General features: G+C 42.0%; 1 protein-coding gene across 3 annotated transcripts in view; it reads left to right on the top strand.

Moving 5' to 3' along the window:
* Window positions 1-20,809, top strand: part of LOC130921557 (contactin-4-like) — a 262,979-nt gene extending 242,170 nt beyond the window's left edge. For all 3 annotated transcript variants that reach the window (XM_057845593.1, XM_057845592.1, XM_057845594.1), the window contains 9 exons: window positions 3,377-3,535; window positions 5,900-6,049; window positions 7,762-7,832; window positions 11,883-12,117; window positions 12,336-12,451; window positions 13,260-13,446; window positions 13,553-13,665; window positions 13,737-13,905; window positions 19,024-20,809. In XM_057845593.1, coding sequence (XP_057701576.1) covers window positions 3,377-3,535; window positions 5,900-6,049; window positions 7,762-7,832; window positions 11,883-12,117; window positions 12,336-12,451; window positions 13,260-13,446; window positions 13,553-13,665; window positions 13,737-13,905; window positions 19,024-19,115 — 1,292 coding nt within the window. In that variant the 3' untranslated portion in view covers window positions 19,116-20,809. The remainder of the gene's footprint in view (window positions 1-3,376; window positions 3,536-5,899; window positions 6,050-7,761; window positions 7,833-11,882; window positions 12,118-12,335; window positions 12,452-13,259; window positions 13,447-13,552; window positions 13,666-13,736; window positions 13,906-19,023) is intronic.
* The last annotated feature ends 211 nt before the right edge of the window (window positions 20,810-21,020 follow it).

The following is a 21,020-nucleotide window of genomic DNA, read 5'->3' as shown; positions in this document are numbered from 1 at the left end:
TGTGAGTAAAAAAGATGGCGGCCGTAGACCCTGCATCGACTTCCGAGGCCTGAACAACATCACAATTAAAAACAAATACCCTCTTCCTCTTATGGATTCTGCCTTCACCCCCCTCCGCGGGGCTACCCTCTTTACGAAGTTAGACCTGCGTAGCGCCTACCACCTCGTCCGTATTAAGGAGGGTGACGAGTGGAAGACTGCTTTTAACACGCCCCTGGGCCATTTCGAGTATCTAGTGATGCCCTTTGGGCTCACTAACGCCCCTGCAGTCTTCCAAAACTTGGTTAACGACGTCCTAGGTGATATGATCAACAGGTTCGTGGTAGTCTATTTGGATGACATCCTAGTGTTCTCAAGCACGCGATCAGAACATGAGATCCATGTCCGTCAAGTCCTTCAGAGGCTCCTCGAGAACCGGCTGTATGTAAAAGCTGAGAAGTGTGAATTCCATGTTCCGGAGACTACTTTTCTTGGGTACATCGTAGGAAAGGGGGAGCTACGCATGGACCCGGCAAAGGTAACGGCGGTCCTGGACTGGCCTCGCCCCTCCAACAGGAAGCAACTGCAGCGCTTCCTCGGGTTTGCCAACTTTTACCGAAGGTTCATCCGCAATTACAGCCGGGTAGCTGCCCCCCTCACGGCTCTCACCTCCACTGCCAAATCCTTCCTCTGGTCAGACGCTGCGGACGCCGCTTTCAGTGACCTTAAGAGCCGGTTCACCTCCGCCCCGGTGCTGGTCCACCCCAGCTCATCTTTGCAGTTCATCGTGGAGGTTGATGCCTCAGAAACGGGTGTGGGCGCTGTGCTCTCCCAACGCCAGCCCGCCGATGGCAAGGTCCACCCGTGTGCTTTTTTTTCCCGCAGGCTCTCACCCGCAGAACGGAATTACAGCATCGGGGACAGAGAACTCCTGGCAGTCAAACTAGCTCTGGAGGAATGGCGCCACCTCCTGGAAGGCACCCCACAGCCCTTTGTCGTGCTCACTGACCACAAGAATCTAGAGTACCTCAAGTCAGCGCGGACATTAAATCCACGACAAGCCAGGTGGGCAATGTTTTTCTGTCGCTTTGACTTCACCCTGTCCTACATTCCAGGATCCAAAAACATCAAGCCCGACGCCCTTTCACGTCAATTCCAGACTATCGAACCTAAGGAAGAACCTGCCCCGATACTCCCACAAACCCGCTTCCTTGCCTCCGTGGAGTGGGATATCGAGCGTAAAATAAAAGACGCCCAGGGTGAGCACCCAGATCCTCGAGACGGTCCCCAATCTGACCTATTTGTACCCCAGGAGCTTCGTGCACAAGTATTAGAGTGGGCTCACTCATCCCGCCTCTTCTGCCACCCCGGCATCCGGAGGACTCTGAATGTCCTGCGCCAACGATTCTGGTGGCCAACCATGCAAGAGGACACACGATCCTATGTCCAGGCCTGCACCGTATGTGCTCGCAGCAAGACATCCACCAGGCCCAGCAGTGGACTCCTTCGCCCGCTACCCATCCCGAGCCGGCCCTGGTCCCACATAGCCCTGGACTTCGTCACTGGTCTACCCCCTTCCAAAGGAAACTCCGTGATCCTCACTGTAGTGGACAGATTCTCCAAGGCCGCCCATTTCATCCCTCTACGCAAGCTCCCATCAGCCACGGAAACCGCAACCCTGCTCACTGACCACGTTTTTCGTCTACACGGCATTCCGGCGGACATAGTCTCCGACAGAGGCCCTCAATTCACCTCGCAGGTCTGGAGGGCGTTCTGCGCAGCACTTGGGGTGGGTGTGAGTCTCTCCTCCGGTTACCACCCGCAGTCCAACGGCCAGTGTGAGCGTGCGAATCAACAGCTGGAGGCAGCCCTCCGTTGCATCACGCAAGCTCACCCCAACACCTGGAGCGATCACCTACCTTGGGTAGAATATGCCAACAACACTCTGCCGAATGCCTCGTCAGGCATGTCCCCGTTCCTTTGTTCGTTGGGGTACCAGCCCCCATTGTTCCCCACGCAGGAACGGGACATAGCAGTCCCCTCGGTCCAGGCTCACATCGAGCGTTGCTCCAGGGTCTGGGAGCGGGCGCGCTCGGCGCTCCTCCGTGCCTCTGAGAAGTCCCGTGCGCAGTCCGATCGTCACCGTGCGCCTGCGCCGGTTTACAACGTCGGCCAAAAGGTATGGCTCTCCTCCCGATCCCTGCCTTTGAAGACTGAATCGGCGAAGCTCGCCCCCCGGTTCGTCGGCCCATTTGAGGTCATCAAGGTGGTGAACCCCAACGCTGTGCGTCTTCGGCTCCCTGCTCATTACCGGGTGCACCCCACGTTCCATGTCTCCCAAGTCAAGCCGGTTTCCACAAGTCCTTTGGCCCCCCCTGTTCCGCCCCCTCCGCCGCCTCTGTCGGTCGACGGGCATCCGGCCTACAGGGTGGAGCGGCTTCTGGACGTTCGCCGCCGTGGCCGGGGGCTCCAGTACCTGGTCGACTGGGAGGGCTATGGCCCGGAGGAGCGGTCCTGGATCCCGGCCCGGTGGGTGTTGTCTCGTGCACTCATCCGGGATTTCCACCGTGCCCATCCCGGGGCTCTTCGTCGTGCGCCAGGTGGCGCCCGTAGGCGGGGGGGTCCTGTTAGGGCCTCCGCCCCTCCCTCCTGACACCTAACCCACCTGGGGCAGGTGCACATGTTTTTATCTGATTACAGGTTGAGACGGGTGGAGCGGCCACAGGTGAGGGCAACTAACAATCAGCCTTCCTTAAAAGCCAGTGGACGCCACCACCTCGTCGCCCGATCAACTCGTCTGGTTACTTCCGTCAGTTGTATCTCGCATTTCCTTGATTCATCGTTTTGATTACTAGTTGCTGACATTTTTGCTCTTGCCCCAGGACTTGTCTTATGCGCGCCGATTGTCGGATTCCACGCCTGCCTCTCCCCGAGCCTCCGCTTCGCCTCCCTGCTAAGCCCTCCAAGCCTGACGTCACCCGCCTTCTGCCTCGACGCTCGTGTCATCATTTTGTTCACCAATAAAATATCCATCCTCACAACCGGCTGTCTGCTTTGGGATCCCCTCCTTGCTCACGCCTCCCTAACAGAAGACATTTATTGGATCGTGTTTGCTTAGCTTGATTGAGCCTTAGAAATGAATTTAAATGAAATATAGCGAAATGAAATTCCAAAGAGCAATATTTCTCTTCAAGTTTTCACCATTTTATAACGTCTAATTAGACAGAATCGCTCCCAACGGTTATGAGAAAATTGACTTCTCTATACAGTGGCCGCAGGTGTTAAAAACCAAGTGACTGAGTCTCTCCATCATCTCTCTGTCTCTCGCTCCGATTTAAATTCCCTCTCCCTCATTCCATCTTCTACCTTGCTCTCGCCTGGTTGCGCCATCTCACAGGTCCCCCAGGCTCCCCTACCAGCATCCAAGTAGAAGAAATCACAGATACCACAGTGACTCTATCCTGGAGGCCTGGTGCTGATAATCACAGTCCAATTACCGCATACACCATCCAGGCCAGGACACCATTTTCCCTCGGGTGGCAGGCTGTCTCCACAGGTAAACTCTCTCCAACCAGCCGTGGCCTCCTCCAATCTCACAGAGGGGGCTGTTCTTTATTCTGCCTCTCTACTGAGAATATAGGAGATGTAATTTTTACCCCATGTTCAAATGGGGCTCTATTGTAGCGTGACCGTTGGCCGCCATTTTATCAGACTCTTGGGAGTCCTGAAACATGAATCCCATCCTGATGATAAAGCCAGGGCAGATACTGTCATGTGATGCTAAATGATACCACTGATGGATAGTTTTCCACTTCATATCCTCTTTAATGGTATTCATAGTACCTATGCTTGGTTGGTGTAATGCAGTGTACACGATACTTGCTCCACTGATTTTGAATGAATAAGATACTTTCTACCCAAAAGTCTGTTTTACTGCTTTCTCATTTGTTGAGATGCAATTTGGCCTGTAACACAACAAAGTTTGAAGCTGATGCGCTCAGACTTTTACACAAACTTAAAGGGATCCACGTATTGAAAGACTTGTAGTTCTTAAAGGATAAACCTTAATATGAGTTAAAATGATTTCATATGAAAACCCCTGTTGATGTTTCGTTTTTTATACAATTTGTAAAATTAGTTTCGTAGGTTGCCATTGTTGTTGCCATTGTAGGGCGGTGACGTCGCAGGGCGGTGACGTCACATGGTTACTCTGCTGGGCTTCGGGAGTATATGACTCTAGCGACATAAGCATGTCATCTGTTCAGCCCTTTCAATTTAAACCCGGGAGGAACATTAAAGAGCATGACAGCCCTCTTGATATTTCACAAAACAAGCAGCAAAACCAAACTGAACAGGAGAGACAGGATGAGACGAGATGAGAGTATGACAAAACCGGCGTTCTGCCAAAATGTGTTGCACCAGCAAAATGTCCTACAAGAGTCCACACCAAAAGTACTACCGTGCACTTTCAGCTTGTTTTGTTTAGATGCATACAGACAGAACATACTAAAGATGCCTTAAGAAAATATTTAAACGTAGTAAAATCAAATAAGGGTGGTTTAAATACGCTACGTGACTAATGTGGTTAACAGATCAACAATCTGCTTTAAAGCTAAAACAAGAAAACAGAATGTTGAAACATATGAGAGGGAAACACATGCAAAAAGTATTTTGAGGCAATGAAAAGGTAATAAAAGACTCAATAAATACACAAATGGAAAGTACTCGCCGCTTTTAACCGATGTGCGCATGTGTTGGGCATCTCGCCGCGCAGAAGGATTTGCAGTAACCCGGTGTTCGGCCATTCCTTACTACGCGGCGAAACGTCCTATACAATGCTCAGGGCGCTTGCGCATGCATCCACACGCATGCGCACATCGGTTAGAAGCGGCGAGTACTCATTATTTTTGTTTTTGTTTAGTTATTTAGAACCTTTTCACTGCCTCAAAGATACTTTTTGCATGTATTACCCTCTCATACTTTTAACCATTGTGGGGGTTTTTTTGTGTTAGCTTTGAAGCAGTTGACCACATTAGTCACGTAGCGCATTTAAACCGTCCTTATTTGATATAACTACATTTAAGTATTTTCTGCAGGCATTTTTTCAGTACTTTATTCCTGTATGCATCTAAACAAAACAAGTTTAGAGCGCACGGTAGTACTTTAGGTGTCAAATTCGACTAATGTAGGACGTTTCGCCGATGTAGCATATTTTGGCAGAACACTGGTAGTGTTCGTCTAGTGACAGTGACAAACAACGCCATCACCCCGAACGTCCATTTTGAGCATAAAACATGGCGCCCTCTGTAGGTCAAAACATAATCAATGGCAATATTCTATGTCCTTCTAATAACATATTTTAGTAAAAGAGAACAATTGTGGCTTATTAGAGCCTACAAGTCTTTAAGTCCGAGGTTCCCTTTAAGCCTGTCTCATTACGCAATAAATTTATTTATCGCACCGTTAAAAAAAATTTAAAGTGGTCATTTTCCCAGCTGCGATTTATCTCCGCGTGCGTGCCTGCATTTGTGCGAGCCTGTGTTTGCGTGCGCTATGTGTGCGTGCGCACTCTGCACACGTGCATGTTGGTTGCATATGAGATTCCAGTTCCTTTCTCAGATGTTTAGCGGTCATTAACACCCTATAGAATTAAAAGTTCAGATATACAAAAAAGGAAACACATCGATATTAAACATTGTAATACGTTAGTATTGCTATATATTATTGCATTTAAATGGGTGATTTATTAGGATGTATTGTCCCAACATTAGTGGTTGAATTGGTTAAAAAAATTGACAATAATATCGCATATTTGCAATAATTTATGAGATAATACAGTATATGGCTTACTACAATTTGTTATCACGACAGGCCTACACAAACTGTATTAATACTGAAGGGAGCATTTGTTCTATTGCAGTTCCTAAAGTTGTAGGGGGCCACCGTCTGACAGCAACTGTAATTGACCTGAGCCCTTGGGTGGACTATGAGTTTCGAGTGCTTGCCAGCAACACCATTGGGACCGGCGAGCCCAGCAAGCCATCCAAACAAGCCAAAACAAAGGGGACTTGTATGTAAAATACTTTTTTCTTCCTCAAAGCATATCTATAGTTTTGTTTACAGACTCTTGTTAGAAGTATTTTTATTGCATTTTACTGAATATATCAAAACAAAACTCCAAAATGTGCTCCAAAACTGGGCCAGTGCTAGTGTAATGGTTCATATGTGTCTTTCATGGATGGACCTGACCCAAACTCATTCCATCAATGCCACAACCGTAATGGCCCCTGTGATAACAACTACAGATGAAGAGGCCAGGTGGTACTCTTTCTCTCAATATAATGGAATACAGTAGCACCAAAATCTCCAGCCACCCCAAATAGCATAAATCATACAGAAAATGTATGGATGGTTGAACACCTAGAACTCCAGAGACTGTTTACAAAAGTAAAAAAAAAAAATAACAGATACCATCTCCTGAAACAACAGGTTTTTTTTTTTTTTGCAAGTGATAACACAGAGATAAAAAGCAAATTTTTGATGAGAAAAATAAAATGAGAGGTGGACTACAGTTAAACTGCTATTGCATTTGCCATGTCAACATTAAACACTTACATGACATTTAAACATAAAGTGTTATTTCAAGACTTTGGTAACTGTATAATAACTATCTTTTATAACTAGTTAATACATCATTACTAAACTGTTAATAAAGGATATATTGTTGACTTGTTAAGTGTATGTTAACAGTTTGCAGTGATGTATGGACGTTAAATGCCTCTCGTAAGTTTATCCTTGTTTAGCACAAAAAGTGTCACAAACTATGCATTATATAAAATGTTCAACATTTAATCTTTAGTGTTTGGTAAAGTACAGCACACAGAAAGGCCTATGGGTGGAACAATCTTGAGGGACAAAAATTTGATATTTTACATATTATATGAAATTTCTTTACCTTGAACTAGTTTAACATATTTGCTGTTCTACTAGATGGTTAGCAAACTATTAACAACTAATCTGTAAAGTGTGAGTTAATATGTTAAGTATACTTATAAGCTTATGTATGTTATTGGGATGTCATACTAAAGTAGGACTTATTCTTCATTCACTAACAATTGAGAAATTCGGAGGAGTTGTAACTTAAGAATAATGTCCCAATAACATAAATAAACTATGAACTAATACTTAATAAGTCATTAGTTATTAAGCTGCTAATAGCTTGTTAATGGTATATTACTAATTTATAAGGTTTAGGTATGAATCATTGACATACGGCTTACAAGTCATTTATTACTCATTAACCATCAGTTTATTTATGGAATATTAACTATCAATAAGGCATAATTATAAATGCCTAACAAACTGTTAACAAACACTTCAAAAATCAACAATAAATCATTTATTAACAGTTTACTAATGATTTATTAACTAGTTATAATAGGTCATTATTATAAAGTGTTACCAAGACTTTGCGTGTTCAGGTCAGTTTCATGATCCCAATTTTAAGAATGGATCTAATCCATTTGTATTCCTTATTACAGAGAAAATTTTAAATGCAAACAAATCAAAAGTCAATTAACCTTCATAACAGATTGTGTTCAAGTTTTTGGGATCATTTCCAGTAATCACATTCCATACAACTGCAGATTTAAGAAATATGTCTTAATATTCTCTTTCTCACTGCCTTGTGAAAAATTGTCACTTTGAGCGTTGTTCCATTTCAGTTTTCAGCACCGCGTTAAGTCAGCAAGGCTAAGCCGATTGCTCTTTTTCCCCCCACAGCTCCGAAGGTCACACCAGCTAGTGTGAGTGGTGGCGGTGGGAGTCGTTCAGAATTAGTGATCACGTGGGAGGTAAGCAAGCATTCTTTCTGTCACCCATCGTAGGGTACGCCAGATGTAACATTTTCAGAGAATAACAGTGATTTATAGTGTACAGCTATTGCTGTCAGGATAAAAGGAAGAATTATTTCGTGGTTTTGGAAGCTTAATTAAATTAATTTTGAAAAGAAAGTCAACCTTTTTTTCCAAATGATATCCCATCCCTCTCTATTAAATCAAGGCACCTTTAGATCCGGTAATAATTCAGGCTGTTCAAAGTAATAAAACCCTGCTGTGAAACCCTTCAAAATGTTTGGTAATGTTTCATTATGCAAAAATGTAATCTGCTTAACCAAAAAGCTTCTATTCTGACTCTGCCTTGAAATTTAGTTCTGACATTTCAGCACTAAAGCGAGTAATATGCTTATCCTTCTAGTTATCAAATCCAAACGAAATCAAAAGAAAAAGATTCATTCAAAATCGGTGTTTATTGTTTTCATTAATCGTTATTTTTATCATTATTATTATATTTAAAACACAATGGAGTAAATAAATGAATGCCTATGACTTACAGTGAGGCAAATAAGTATTTAGTCAACCACCAATTGGGCAAGTTCTCCTACTTGAAAATATTAGAGAGGCCTGTAATTGTCAACATAGGTAAACCTCAACCATGAGAGAAAGAATGTGGGGAAAAAAACAGAAAATCACATTGTTTGATTTCTAAAGAATTTATTTCCAAATTAGAGTGGAAAATAAGTATTGGTCACCTACAAACAAGCAAGATTTCTGGCTGTCGAAGAGGTCTAACTTCTTCTAACGAGGTCTAACGAGGCTTCACTCATTACCTGTATTAATGGCACCTGTTTTAACTCATCATCGGTATAAAAGACACCTATCCACAACTTCAGTCAGTCACACTCCAAATTCCACTTTGGCCAAGACCAAAGAGCTGTCGAAGGACACCAGAGACAAAATTGTAGACCTGCACCAGGCTGGGAATACTGAATCTGCAATAGGTAAAAAGCTTGGTGTAAAGAAATCAACTGTGGGAGCAATTATTAGAAAATGGAAGCCATACAAGACCACTGATAATCTCCCTCGATCTGGGGCTCCATGCAAGATCTCACCCTGTGGCGTCAAAATGATAACAAGAATGGTGAGCAAAAATCCCAGAACCAGACGGGGGGACCTAGTGAATGACCTACAGAGAGCTGGGACCACAGTAACAAAGGCTACTATCAGTAACACAATGCACTGCCAGGGACTCAAATCCTGCACTGCCAGACGTGTCCCCCTGCAGAAGCCAGTACACGTCCAGGCTCGTCTGCGGTTCACTAGAGAGCATTTGGATGATCCACAAGAGGACTGAGAGAATGTGTTATGGTCAGATGAAGCCAAAATAGAACTTTTTTGGTAGAAACACAGGTACTCATGCTTGGAAGAGAAAGAATACTGAATTGCATCCGAAGAACACCATACCCACTGTGAAGCATGGGGGTTGAAACACCATGCTTTGGGGCTGTTTTTCTGCAAAGGGACCAGGACGACTGATCTTTATAAAGGAAAGAATGAATGGGCCATGTATCGAGAGATTTTGAGTGAAAAACTCCTTCCATCAGCAAGGGCATTGAAGATGAGACATGGCTGGGTCTTTCAACATTACAATGATCCCAAACACACAGCCAGGGCAAAAAAGGAGTGGCTTCGTAAGAAGCATTTCAAGATCCTGGAGTCTCCAGATCTCAACCCCATAGAAAATCTGTGGAGGGAATTGAAATTCTGTGTTGCCCAACGACAGCCCCAAAACATCACTGCTCTACAGGAGATCTGCATGGAGTAATGGGCCAAAATACCAGCAACAGTGTGTGAAAAGCTTGTGAAGAGTACAGAAAACATTTGGCCTCAGTTATTGGCAACAAAGGGTACATAACAAAGTATTGAGATGAACTTTTAGTATTGACCAAATACTTATTTTCCACCATGATTTGCAAATAATTTCTTTAAAAATCAAACAATGTGTTTTTCTGTTTTTTTTCCACATTCTGTCTCTCATGGTTGAGAGTTACCCATGGTGACAATTACAGGCCTCAAAAGTTTCAAAATGCATGCATAGTACGAAAAATATAATCATTACTTTGAATCTTCGAACAAATCACCCTGAGACAATCCTTCCTGTTTGTATACTGTACAGCAGTGTTGTGCATGAACGCGTTCATATTTTGGGCGAACGTGAATTGAACGCATCATATTTCTGTCTCATGAACAGAAGTGAACGCGCTCATTCTAGCGGTTGTGAGCGGTGCTCATAACTTCGTTCATGAGTTCATCGCATTTAGAGCCTTACCGACAAAACTGCATATAAAGCCATAGGCTAAAAACACACAATTAAAAAATTAACCTTAATAGCTGAAAATTATTCAACCTGGAAACCCAATCTGCCTGTCACGGCCTTATTGTTTAAGCAAATACGTCGTCACAACAACGGCAGCATGGACACAGAAGCTGGCAGCTCTCGAAACCCGGCCCGCTCAGAGCAACTATCTACACAGTACCAGCATTTAAAAGAGTTTTACGAAAAAGTCAGTACCGACCCGGATGGCAAAAATATAACGTTTACTTGTAAACTTTGTCCACCTGGATAGAAGAAGACCGTCCGTACGTCGGTAACGTCTTTAGCCAACCTTAAACGGCACATCGAAATAAAGCATGCGACAAGCCCTGCTAGGTATCTGCGACTGCGAGCATGTGCGATTAACAAAGAGATGGCAACGGTTGGCCAGAGCAGTACCTCTGCCACCCAAATACCGCTAACAGCATACCAGAGTGGCCCCGTTTTCTGTCTCTCCCAGCCGCAGCTAGACAACCTAGTTCTGCAGTATATTGTGGGAGATCTACAGCCTTTGAGTAAAGTGGAAAGGCCAGCTTTCATAAACCTAATTATGATCACAATAAAGAACATTCAAACACCAAGGTTTTGCTTATGCTTATGAAAATATACAGTAGATAAAAGCTGTAGAGCTGCTAACGTGTGGACTGAATGAGTGGCAGCAAAGCATTATGGAAATCCCAGTAATCTGAGGGCTGCCCCCTCACTGCTAGTGTAAACCCTGGTTGGACAAGGATTTGAAATTGAATATGAAGATGAATCTGACACATAGTTTCAGTGTTAAAAAGGATACATGAATTGCTGTCTGTGGTTCTATATGGACACTGCCAATAATAGCTTGCAACAATTTTTGGCGAACAAAAAGAACTGAACTACAAAAGTTCATTTTATGGAACCATGAACTTTAGTTCAAAATTTTGAATTATGAACTATGAACTGAACAGTTCATTTTAAAATTTGTGAACTGCAATTTGAACTAGTTCATGTAGAAAATGAACTTTCCCAACACTGCTGTACAGCTTTCTTACTTTTTCAACCTAAATCCGGTGTTCGATCCCTGCATGTGACCGACTGTTAATAAATGAAGCGGGGTTTGGGACGGCCCTCTTCAGGAAGCCGTGATGCAGTGAATGGCGAATGTGTCACGTCAATATATTATGAAGTCTATGCTTAGGGCTTAAAACTACATTCTAACACATTGCAATTATAGAAACCATCAATACTTAGCAAAACTGCACATTAATGTGCCCCATTTTTTCATCTGGAGACGTATCTAAGAACATGAAATAGTTCACATTACTGTACATTGTCTAGTACTACTTAATTTTTAAGGACCTGGGAGAATTAGATTGATATGGTAGCACATGGAGGCTAAAATACTGTATTACTGGGCAAAAAAACAAAAAAATCAACATCCACATAAATATTGATTGAAAACAGTGTAGCCAAAAGAATCAAATACAAACCAAAGCAACTGTTGGGGGTAGGGGAGTAAATATATAAAAAAAGACAAAAAAAACACATTGAAATTTCAACGTGAATGTTCATGCTTCTGGATTGTGTCGAATGCCTGGTGCAGCAAAGGTCTGCTTGTTCAAAACAATTCAATCATACATTGTTTATAAAATGGATCTTGCGTGTTATCTTGTACTTATTGTTTCAGTTAAATTCTTTATGTGTGTGGTTTGTCATAGCCTGTTCCAGAGGAGCTACAAAATGGACCGGGGTTTGGCTATGTCGTGGCTTTTCGACCCCATGGTGCCACAGGTTGGATGCAGGCTGCTGTACCTTCCGCGGAGACCTCCAGATATGTCTTCAAAAATGAAAGCATCCAGCCATTTTCACCCTTTCACGTGAAAGTCGGCGTGTACAACAACGAGGGAGAAGGTCCATTTGGACGCGTCACCACAATTTACTCTGCAGAGGAAGGTGAGAATTATGCCTTATATTCTACTTACGATGCTTTGCTGCCTCAGCTGTACAACGATTAAAGTATCAGATTGCAAGAGTGGCTATGGTTCAGAGGAAATGCAAGTTTCTGGTCTTCTAATGAAAAAAGGAATCTAACGGAAACACTTTTAATGTTCCGCTTTGAGTGGCCATCAAAACAGAGTGCTACCTCTTAAGTCTTTATTCATAAACTTCAGAACCTGGCCGAGCACCCACGAGGGTACGTGCCAAGAGCCTCTCAGCGTCCCAGATTGAAGTTTCATGGAAAGCTGTTCCCTGGAGTGCCAGTAAGAAAAGAGTTCTGGGCTATGAGGTAAATGACATGATATACTGTGCCTCGTTAACTCCATGTCTGCTTTCAGTGCTTTTTTTTGTCTGCATGTGTGTACAGTAGGTGTGGGGCAGAGTTGAATCTTATTCTCTTTTATTATTGATGAATGTCTTAGGCTGATGTGCAATACCGTAGGCAAAGGAGATAATAGCTTGCTGCATGCATAATAGCCCAACCGAGACTTGAGGCGTTCATTCGTTTTTTGTTCTATTTGCTTTTCAAGTATTTTAACCTGTGCTGATTAGTGTACTTATGCACTGCTTTGAGGAAAAGAACATTTCACTTTGAATCTAACTGCCTTTACACTTAGTTGGCCAATGTCATTTGAATTCTGCTCAGTTCAAATCTCGGATGTGAACAAAGGAGCGACTTTCTTCCACTGACTGCACGAAGGCTGAAATGTAAATTGTTGACCACTAAAAGTCAACAGAGGAACAGGGTTTGTGCAAACCATTCTTGTGAGGAAAGTCAAATTATATTTGGGATGTGAAGCATGCCTGCTGTTTCTGCCCTGACAACCGTGGTGACAAATAAAACCTATTATCAGTATGTGTTGGCAGGGGATTGTTGAATATTGTGCTCCTTTTATTTGCTGTAGCTTTTTGTTTTTCACATCACTCAGCTTAAACTGTCATACTTGTCCAATTGATGTGGATCACACACAGCATAGAGGTAACACACTGCATATTTTGTCCACTTGATCTCTTCTATTTACTGACAGGATGTAGAAAAGTCCTTTGAAAGTGTGTTTGAGTTAGTCTATCGGTTGTTCTGCCTTGATGATTTTCAGTTGAGATACTGGAGTCGACGGGAAAAGGAAGACACAGCCAATGTGCAAAGAACTGTGGGAAATCTGACATCAACTATTATTCACGGTGTAAAAGGCAGCACCACATATTACATCTCGGTGAGGGCATACAATACTGCAGGAGCTGGTCCTCCCAGCACCACTGTCAACATTACCACCAAAAAACCACGTACGTAGCAAGTCTTCTTAGTATAATTGCTCTCTGCTTTTTACGGGCTTAGAGATTTTATTTGACGTGAATAATGGGGGTGTGCGGTTTTTTTTTTTTTCTTTAGCTCCAAGCCAGCCTCCTGGTAAAGTGATGTGGAACACATCAAACTCCAAGATCATTTTAAACTGGGAGCAGGTTAAAGCCCTGGAGAATGAGTCGGAGGTCACAGGTTATAAAGTAAGTCTCAAGTTATTTCTACTCCTTATCTTCAGTTCATCTGTGTAACTGTGTTTTGTAAAATGTCTTAGGTGTTGTACAAAAAGAACCAACACAGCAATCCCAATGTCATGGAGACAAACACAACCTCGGTTGAGCTCTCCCTACCCACTGACGAGGATTATATCATTCAGATAAAACCATTTGGTGAGGGAGGGGAAGGCAGCAGTAGTCGACAGATCACCATCCCAAGGATACCAGGTCAGTGGAGAGCTAGGTAGTGTCCTCTGTTCTGTGCTGCATAATCTGCTCCCCTGCTGACGACTGGAACAGAGGAGATTAGTGATCATCATCAGAGGGAGCATTGAGAGCAGCAAAATAAAGTGCTACATGAGACTTTGGTGTAATTTAAACACCTTGAGGAACAGAAAATGAATGTATTACAAAATACAGTGCAACCTCAAAGTCAAATGCATTTCAATATAGGACACAAGTTGACCTTCAGTTTGCCTGTTACCCAAAGGTAAAATTGAATAAAAATAGTCCACTGTGTTAGGCAGTTTTAAACTAACGTGCAAAATATGTAATCACACAGGGTTTAGAGCAGGGAATATCAGTGGTTGCATGAATTGTGTTTTCTTAGACATTTGATTTCTAATATTTAATAGTTTTATTTACTCTTCATTATTTCTTAATTTTTAAAGGGAACCTCGGACTTAAGACTTGTAGGGTCTAATAAACCACAATTGTTCTGTTTTACAAATATGTTATTAGAAACATAAAATATTGTCGTTGATTTAAAAATCTATAATATTTAGTACATGTTTTGACCTACGGAGGGCGCCATGTTTTATGTGCACAATGGACACTTGCGGTGATGATGTAGTTTATCACTGTAACTCAATGAATACTACCGGGTTGATGCAAATCCTTCTACGCAGCGAGACGTCCAACACATGCGCTCGTCAGTTAAAAGCGGCTAGTACTTTGTGTTTTTATTGAGTCAGTTGTTACCTTTTCATTGCCTCAAAATACTTTTTGCATGTGTTTCCCTCTCATACTTTAAGCATAGTGTTTTCTCATGGTAGCTTTAAAGCAGATTGTTTATCTGCTGAAGTCATAAGTCACGTAGTGTAATTAAATGACCCTTATTTGATATTACTACTTCTATTTTCTTAAGGCATCTTTAGTATTTAGTTGCATTGAGGTTCTGTAGGTATGCATCTAAACTAAACTAACCAAGCTGAAAGTGCACGGTACAACTAACACTGTGTATTGATTATCAATATCAGTAGTATAATACTGTACATGAAAATAGTAAAGGCTTTGTGCTACAAAATTAGTCAACTCTTGAAAACAAATGGAATAAATTTTAAAAAAGTCAAAGGTTTAGAGACACTTCCTCATGCTATAGAATGGGAAGATGTGTGTAAACTTTTGGGTGTCAAATTCACGTCTAGTTTGACATTTCGCCGGTGTAGAACATTTTGGCAGAACACCATTTTTTTTTTTCCTACTCTCATCTCGTCTTATCCCGTCAACCTCTTCATTTTGCTTTTGCTGCTCGTTTCGTGAAATGTCGACAGTGCTGTCATGCTCATTAATGTTCCTCTTGGGTTTAAATTGAAAGGGTTGGACAGATGACATGTTTATGTTGCTAGAGTCATAATCTGGAAGCCCAGCAGCCTAACCATGTGACATCACCGCCCTGCGACATCAACAACAACGGCGACCTACTAGTTAAACTAATTTTTAAAATTGTATTAAAATAAAAACATAAAGAGGGGTTTCAATATTAAATTATTTTAACTCATAATAATGTTTACCTTTTAAGAACTACAAGTCTTTTTATCCGTGGATACAGTCACTTTAATGTCTACTACTTATTTGTCTATAATTTAAAAAAATCCTTTGGCATCTTTATTATGATTAAAGATAAATAAAGTTGACTTGGCTTGACTTTGTTTTCATTTGTGAAAAGGACATTTTCTTACATTCGGTTCCTTTTTTAATCATTTTAGTTTTGGATTAGGGTTAGATTTGGTTCTCTTCAGCTCAAGTGTTATAGCAACAGATGAAAAAAATGAACCAGCAAAAGGTATTGGAAAAATGGGAAAAAGTATAACCTTTATAAATCATTAGTAGTCATAGTACAGATCAGAAAATGTCAGGACGTCTGGCTTTGCTTGATATATCTGTTAAGTTGTCTGTCTACACATGCTTTTTAAAAACACATTATAGAAATACCGTACTATATCGGCTGTTTTTATTTTAATATGACCAAGCAGATAGTAATATTGAATTGAAAATTTGAGTTATGTCAACATCATTGGCTTGCTGATGGTGTAGTTGTACATGCACCTGACTTCAGCGCAGGCAGCATGGGATCGAATCCTACTCATTTGTGGTGTGATTGTGGGTGCGAATGGATGTCTGTGTCTATGTGTGCCCTAATTTATGACTCGAAGATGGAATTGGCTCCATCACCAGGCAACCCTGACAGGGGTAAGCAGTGTTAAAAATGGATGAAAGGAGTCATGCAACATGTCTTTCATAGTGTAAGGAGCTGAATTAATATGAACTGAGCATAAACTTGAATGCTCAGGCTAACAAATGTCTAAACTAATCACAGAGAGCAGAGGTGGGTAATAACGTGTTGCATTTACTTAAGCGACTTTTTTTTTTTCCTTTTAATTCTAAGAGTAGTTATACCACATCATACTTTTTGCTTTTAATTGAGTAGATTTGTGAATAAGAAACCCTACTCCTACTCCACTACTTTAGCTACATTAGAGTCATCACATTTTTCCTCTTTATTCTACATATTAGAATTTACTCAATTTTTTCCGTACATGCCCACAGTGGCTCTACCAGTTTCACTAATGAGATGTCACAAAAATAATCACGTGACTCCATTATACCACACATGTAACGATACAGTCACATGACCACACAGAGGCTTGCAGTCGGAAAGTTTTTGTTAGCACCTGCCTGTTCAGTCACATGGTGTCTTTAAAGCACCATAAAATATAAAAGATTTTACTCGAAAGAGCAGATTTGAACCTCTCTCCAGTTTTTATTTGGCACTGATAGACCACCAAAAACCGTAGATATGATCATTTTAATTTCATGGTAGGAAATGTTTCCTCCACTAGAGAGCACTGATGCTCTTTGGACAGGTGAGGTTTAATTTCTGTTGATCATGATCTTTCTAGTCAGAATTCGATGATTTTTGTCTATTTATCTTGGCCTATTAACTCATTCACTCCCAGCCATTTTCACCGGTGCAACCCCCTTCGCTCCCGGCAGTTTTACTGGATTTTGACTGATTTTGCAAGGCCCACAGAACATTCTGTTCGATTGATATATAAACATGGAATCCACCAAAAGAAAGATTAGACTCTCTTCTTTCAGCAGGAAAAAAAGAAAAAAGTTTGTTAATATCTTTTTCCATTCTTTAGAAGTCAGCATTAGAAAATCGCTTAGTTTGAGCAATTTTCCAATTTCTGATAAGAAAACAGAGAAATTGAGCTTTTTGTAAAAGAATACATTTCAAACATAACTTTGACTTTAACACAGCTATTTTTTTGCTTTAGTGACATCCCAAACATCTGAATAAGGTTTTCCTTCTACAAAATAACAAACAACAAGACAAATAGAGCTTTTGATAGCAAAGTAACAATTTATTTGCACATGGCTGGACTGTTGGGCTGGGATATGGCACTGTTGTGGTCGCCGCGGCTGTCTCGACGGACGGGGTGGGCTTTTCCCTCGTCACCGCCAGTAGATGGATTTTTTTTAGTCTTTCTTTTGTAGTGATCACTGCCTCGTGGCGGAGTTCGCCTAGGGAACTTGTGTAGGGTTAGGGTTCCTGGGGGGAACTAGTTTGGCCGTGCGCATTTCCGGCTGAGTCGTGGGACACTGGAGAGTGCAGGGGACGCAAGCGGCCGAGCACGGCGGTGCGGGCTCTGCTTGGCAAGCAGCACGGACTCAGCGGAATCGTCCGCTGCACTGGTGGTCCCGGTCGTTCTGCTCGGTCGTCCAGCGCCTGGCATCCCGGGCGTTCTCCCGGATTTTCTGCTCGGTCGTCCGCCGCCTGGCATCCTGGACGTCCTCCTGGTCGTCGCACTTGGTCGTTCGTCGCCTGGCGTACCGGACGTCCTCCCGGTCGTCTTGCTTGGACTTCCCGCGCCTGGTGTCGTGGTCGTCCATGCGGTCGTCTACAGCCGGCGCTCAGGCCGTGCGGCCTGGCCGTTCGTTCCGTTAAATCGGGTTGTGGGTCTTACCAAAAGGGCTACTGCCCTCCAGTGGCCAGTTTTATTGCTTTAAAATGGATGTTTTGCGTTGTGCTTTGGAGCAAAGTTGCATCAGAACCTAGAGATGTCTCTTGTGAAAAAAAAAAAAAGACATATAAATACGTTTTTGGGACACTGAAACAATTAAAAATAGAACGTATTTATACGTTTTTGGGAGCAAATGAGTTAAGGTCATGTAATCCGCAACTGGCTGGCAACCAGTTCAGAGTGTAGCCTGCCCCCTGCCCATTGTTACCTGGGATAGGCAGCAGCACCCCCACAACCCTCGTGAGGATAAGCAGTACAGAAGATGAATGAATGAAAAAAAGGTCATGTAATCGGTTATAGTACAGTATAATAATAACCGTTCACATTGATGACATTGGGCTGACAAAAAAATATATATATATCAATATAAAAGTATTCTTAAGTATTATATTGTTGTTGTTTTTTTTTTGTTTACCATTTTGCAGTCTTTATAATGTCTTGACGAGACATTGTAGAGGGTGTCGTACTTTGTGTATAGCACAACAATGTTTGAAAATGGCGGTGATTTCGTGCTCAACCGGAAACAACAGTCTGAGCAGACCAATCACAGTCCATTTGCCTTCACGTCTCCACGCGTTGAAATGACGGGAAAACAGAAAATTGTGGAGATGCACATCAGGCTACGGCGAAGGGTCTTAAAACGGGTCTGCCTTGGTGGCGTAGGTCTGACGCAGAAGCATAATTCAGCATTTAGACTACTCTACCCACCTCTTCAGAGAAGGGATTTTTGATGCCCCATCACACAACATTAAACAACAAGAATGTATGATGTATACATTGTGTAAATTATTATTTTATTATTATAAATTATGTAAATTATCATATTACTAGTTTTTTAGTCGCATCGCCATGCCTCTGCAATTAAAGGGGGAAAAATCTATTTAAAAAAAAACATTTATGCACAGCCCTTCAAACATAAAGTATGCTGATCAAAACATAACAGATCGTCGAGAGTCTAGACAGTTCTGTACATAAAGAAATAACATTCAAAGTACTGTATATATTTTCAGTCTTTATATTCTCCTTTCCTTTTCAGGTCCCAATGCAGTCGGCTCTGCATCCAAGGTCTCTACTCTATCAGCCCTCAGTACAATAGCTCTGTCTTTCACAGCTCGGACATCTTTATGACGAACAGCTCCCAGCAGACCTTGCATTTGAAGTGGAGACCGTCTACATGGGAACATGGACACAGACCTCTCTGGTGTAACTAGACCCATTCATTTTGTTTTCGAGGCTATAGGAATACACCAATGAAAATAAAAACACAAAACACATCATGTAAGGTTGTCCCCAGTGACAGCTTGGCTACGAGAGGAAAATGTACAGATGTCATGACTATGTTGTTACCAAAGCAGCTTTCATATGAAGAGGAGAAACAAAATGTTGTGTATGCATCTTTTTGTACGACAGTCCTAGCTTTACGTTTTTTGGGTTATTATTTTTAATGTTGCAGTCGAAGCATTTTGGGGTGACAACAGTATACCAGATCCAAATTTACCGCCAGGTGGTTAAGAAGAGAAAACAACCGCTTAATTTTCAACTCATTGCATATATTTCTCACCCTCTTAAGTTCAGTTCATTAACCTATCCTATACTTTCCTAAATAAGATGACTTGCATCACTTTCATCTCTCTCTCTGTCCATTAATAACACATGCCAATGCTTTACCAAGTCGATAAAGTGTGTAATCCAATAAAGTGTCCAATACAAAAAAATGATAATTTGATAAGAATTACTTTACAATATTAACATACATTTGCATTCATCAATGCAAGTCATCTTCAAAATGACAATTGCTCAAATTTCAGATCACAACACCTTTGGAATGCACCTTTATAGCAAAAAGGGTTGGCATGAAAGGAATTTTCTTATGTCATCTTTGGTAACTGAAGACCTCTTCAAGTCAAAAGACATCCTTCAATCCATCGTTTTGACAGCTGGCACCACCAGCAGCATGCTGTCTCCTCTTGGGTCCTCTCATTCACTGGTGTTTGGATCCTTGTGGCTGTTCCATGCTCCTCTTTATTTGGGTTAGCCCAGTGTGAATAGCAATTCTTTGCCTTCTGTGTGCCTCATCATATCTTCAAAATCCTCAGGTCCTTCAAGAGCCTTAACTTATCATAATGTATATTGAGGACAGGAGAATGGTAGAAATACGATGCAGCTGCAGTGACGTTTACATGCTGCTGTATTGACTGACACCGGATGTTACAGGGGCGAGGGCAAACGCGGGGCGGGGGTAATAAGCGGTTTAGTTCTGTTGGGTGATTTCGGCAATATGAGGCCTCGTGCATTTTTATAGTCGCGTGTTCTGAAGACAATGCTAAATGACAATGCTGCTAATCTTTCCTTTTCCCCGCCCATAGTCAAGTGATGCCATGTGGATCAGCTGCGCAGAGGTGCTATGCAGCCTGTATGTAGCTCTTAGGGAAGTGTAACTGTAGGCACCTGGCAGAATCATGCATCAGTGAACATGTAATATACTGTTTTGTACACTTCAAATCATTTGTATGAAAAAAAAATCTTTCTAAAAAGATGCCGTACTTGGTTTTTATGTAAAATTCAGTTTCATACTGTTGCTAACTGTTGCTCAGCATGACTGTGCATACTTAATCTTCTCGCTCCTGACAAAGTGACTTAACAGCTTCAGGAACATGCAGCATTCATATGGTTCGTGCACGGTAGAGGTTTGTGTATATTGTACGTGTACCCTGACATCTGAAAAATCATTAGCTCCAAGTCCATCCTCCTGTCTAAGTCAGCCTCTCAGACATGTTGTGTCTGCTCAACACGAGGGCTTCCTCTCTTGCTTTGTTGTTTATATTGTGTTAATAAAGAATATTGATTTATATAACAACACCAGGCTCTGTTGGTCATTTCATCAGTTACTATAGATTCAATTGATTTTTGAGTTATGTATCCATCCATCCAATGTTAGTGTTAGCGTACACACAATTTATAAATTCTTAATCATATATAGGGGGGAAAAAATCATAAATATCTTATAAACAGCATCGTATTGGATAAATGCAA

The sequence above is a fragment of the Corythoichthys intestinalis genome, chromosome 9, assembly GCF_030265065.1.
Source record: "Corythoichthys intestinalis isolate RoL2023-P3 chromosome 9, ASM3026506v1, whole genome shotgun sequence".
Taxonomy (NCBI): domain Eukaryota; kingdom Metazoa; phylum Chordata; class Actinopteri; order Syngnathiformes; family Syngnathidae; genus Corythoichthys; species Corythoichthys intestinalis.
This window is presented reverse-complemented; position numbering and strand designations above follow the sequence as displayed.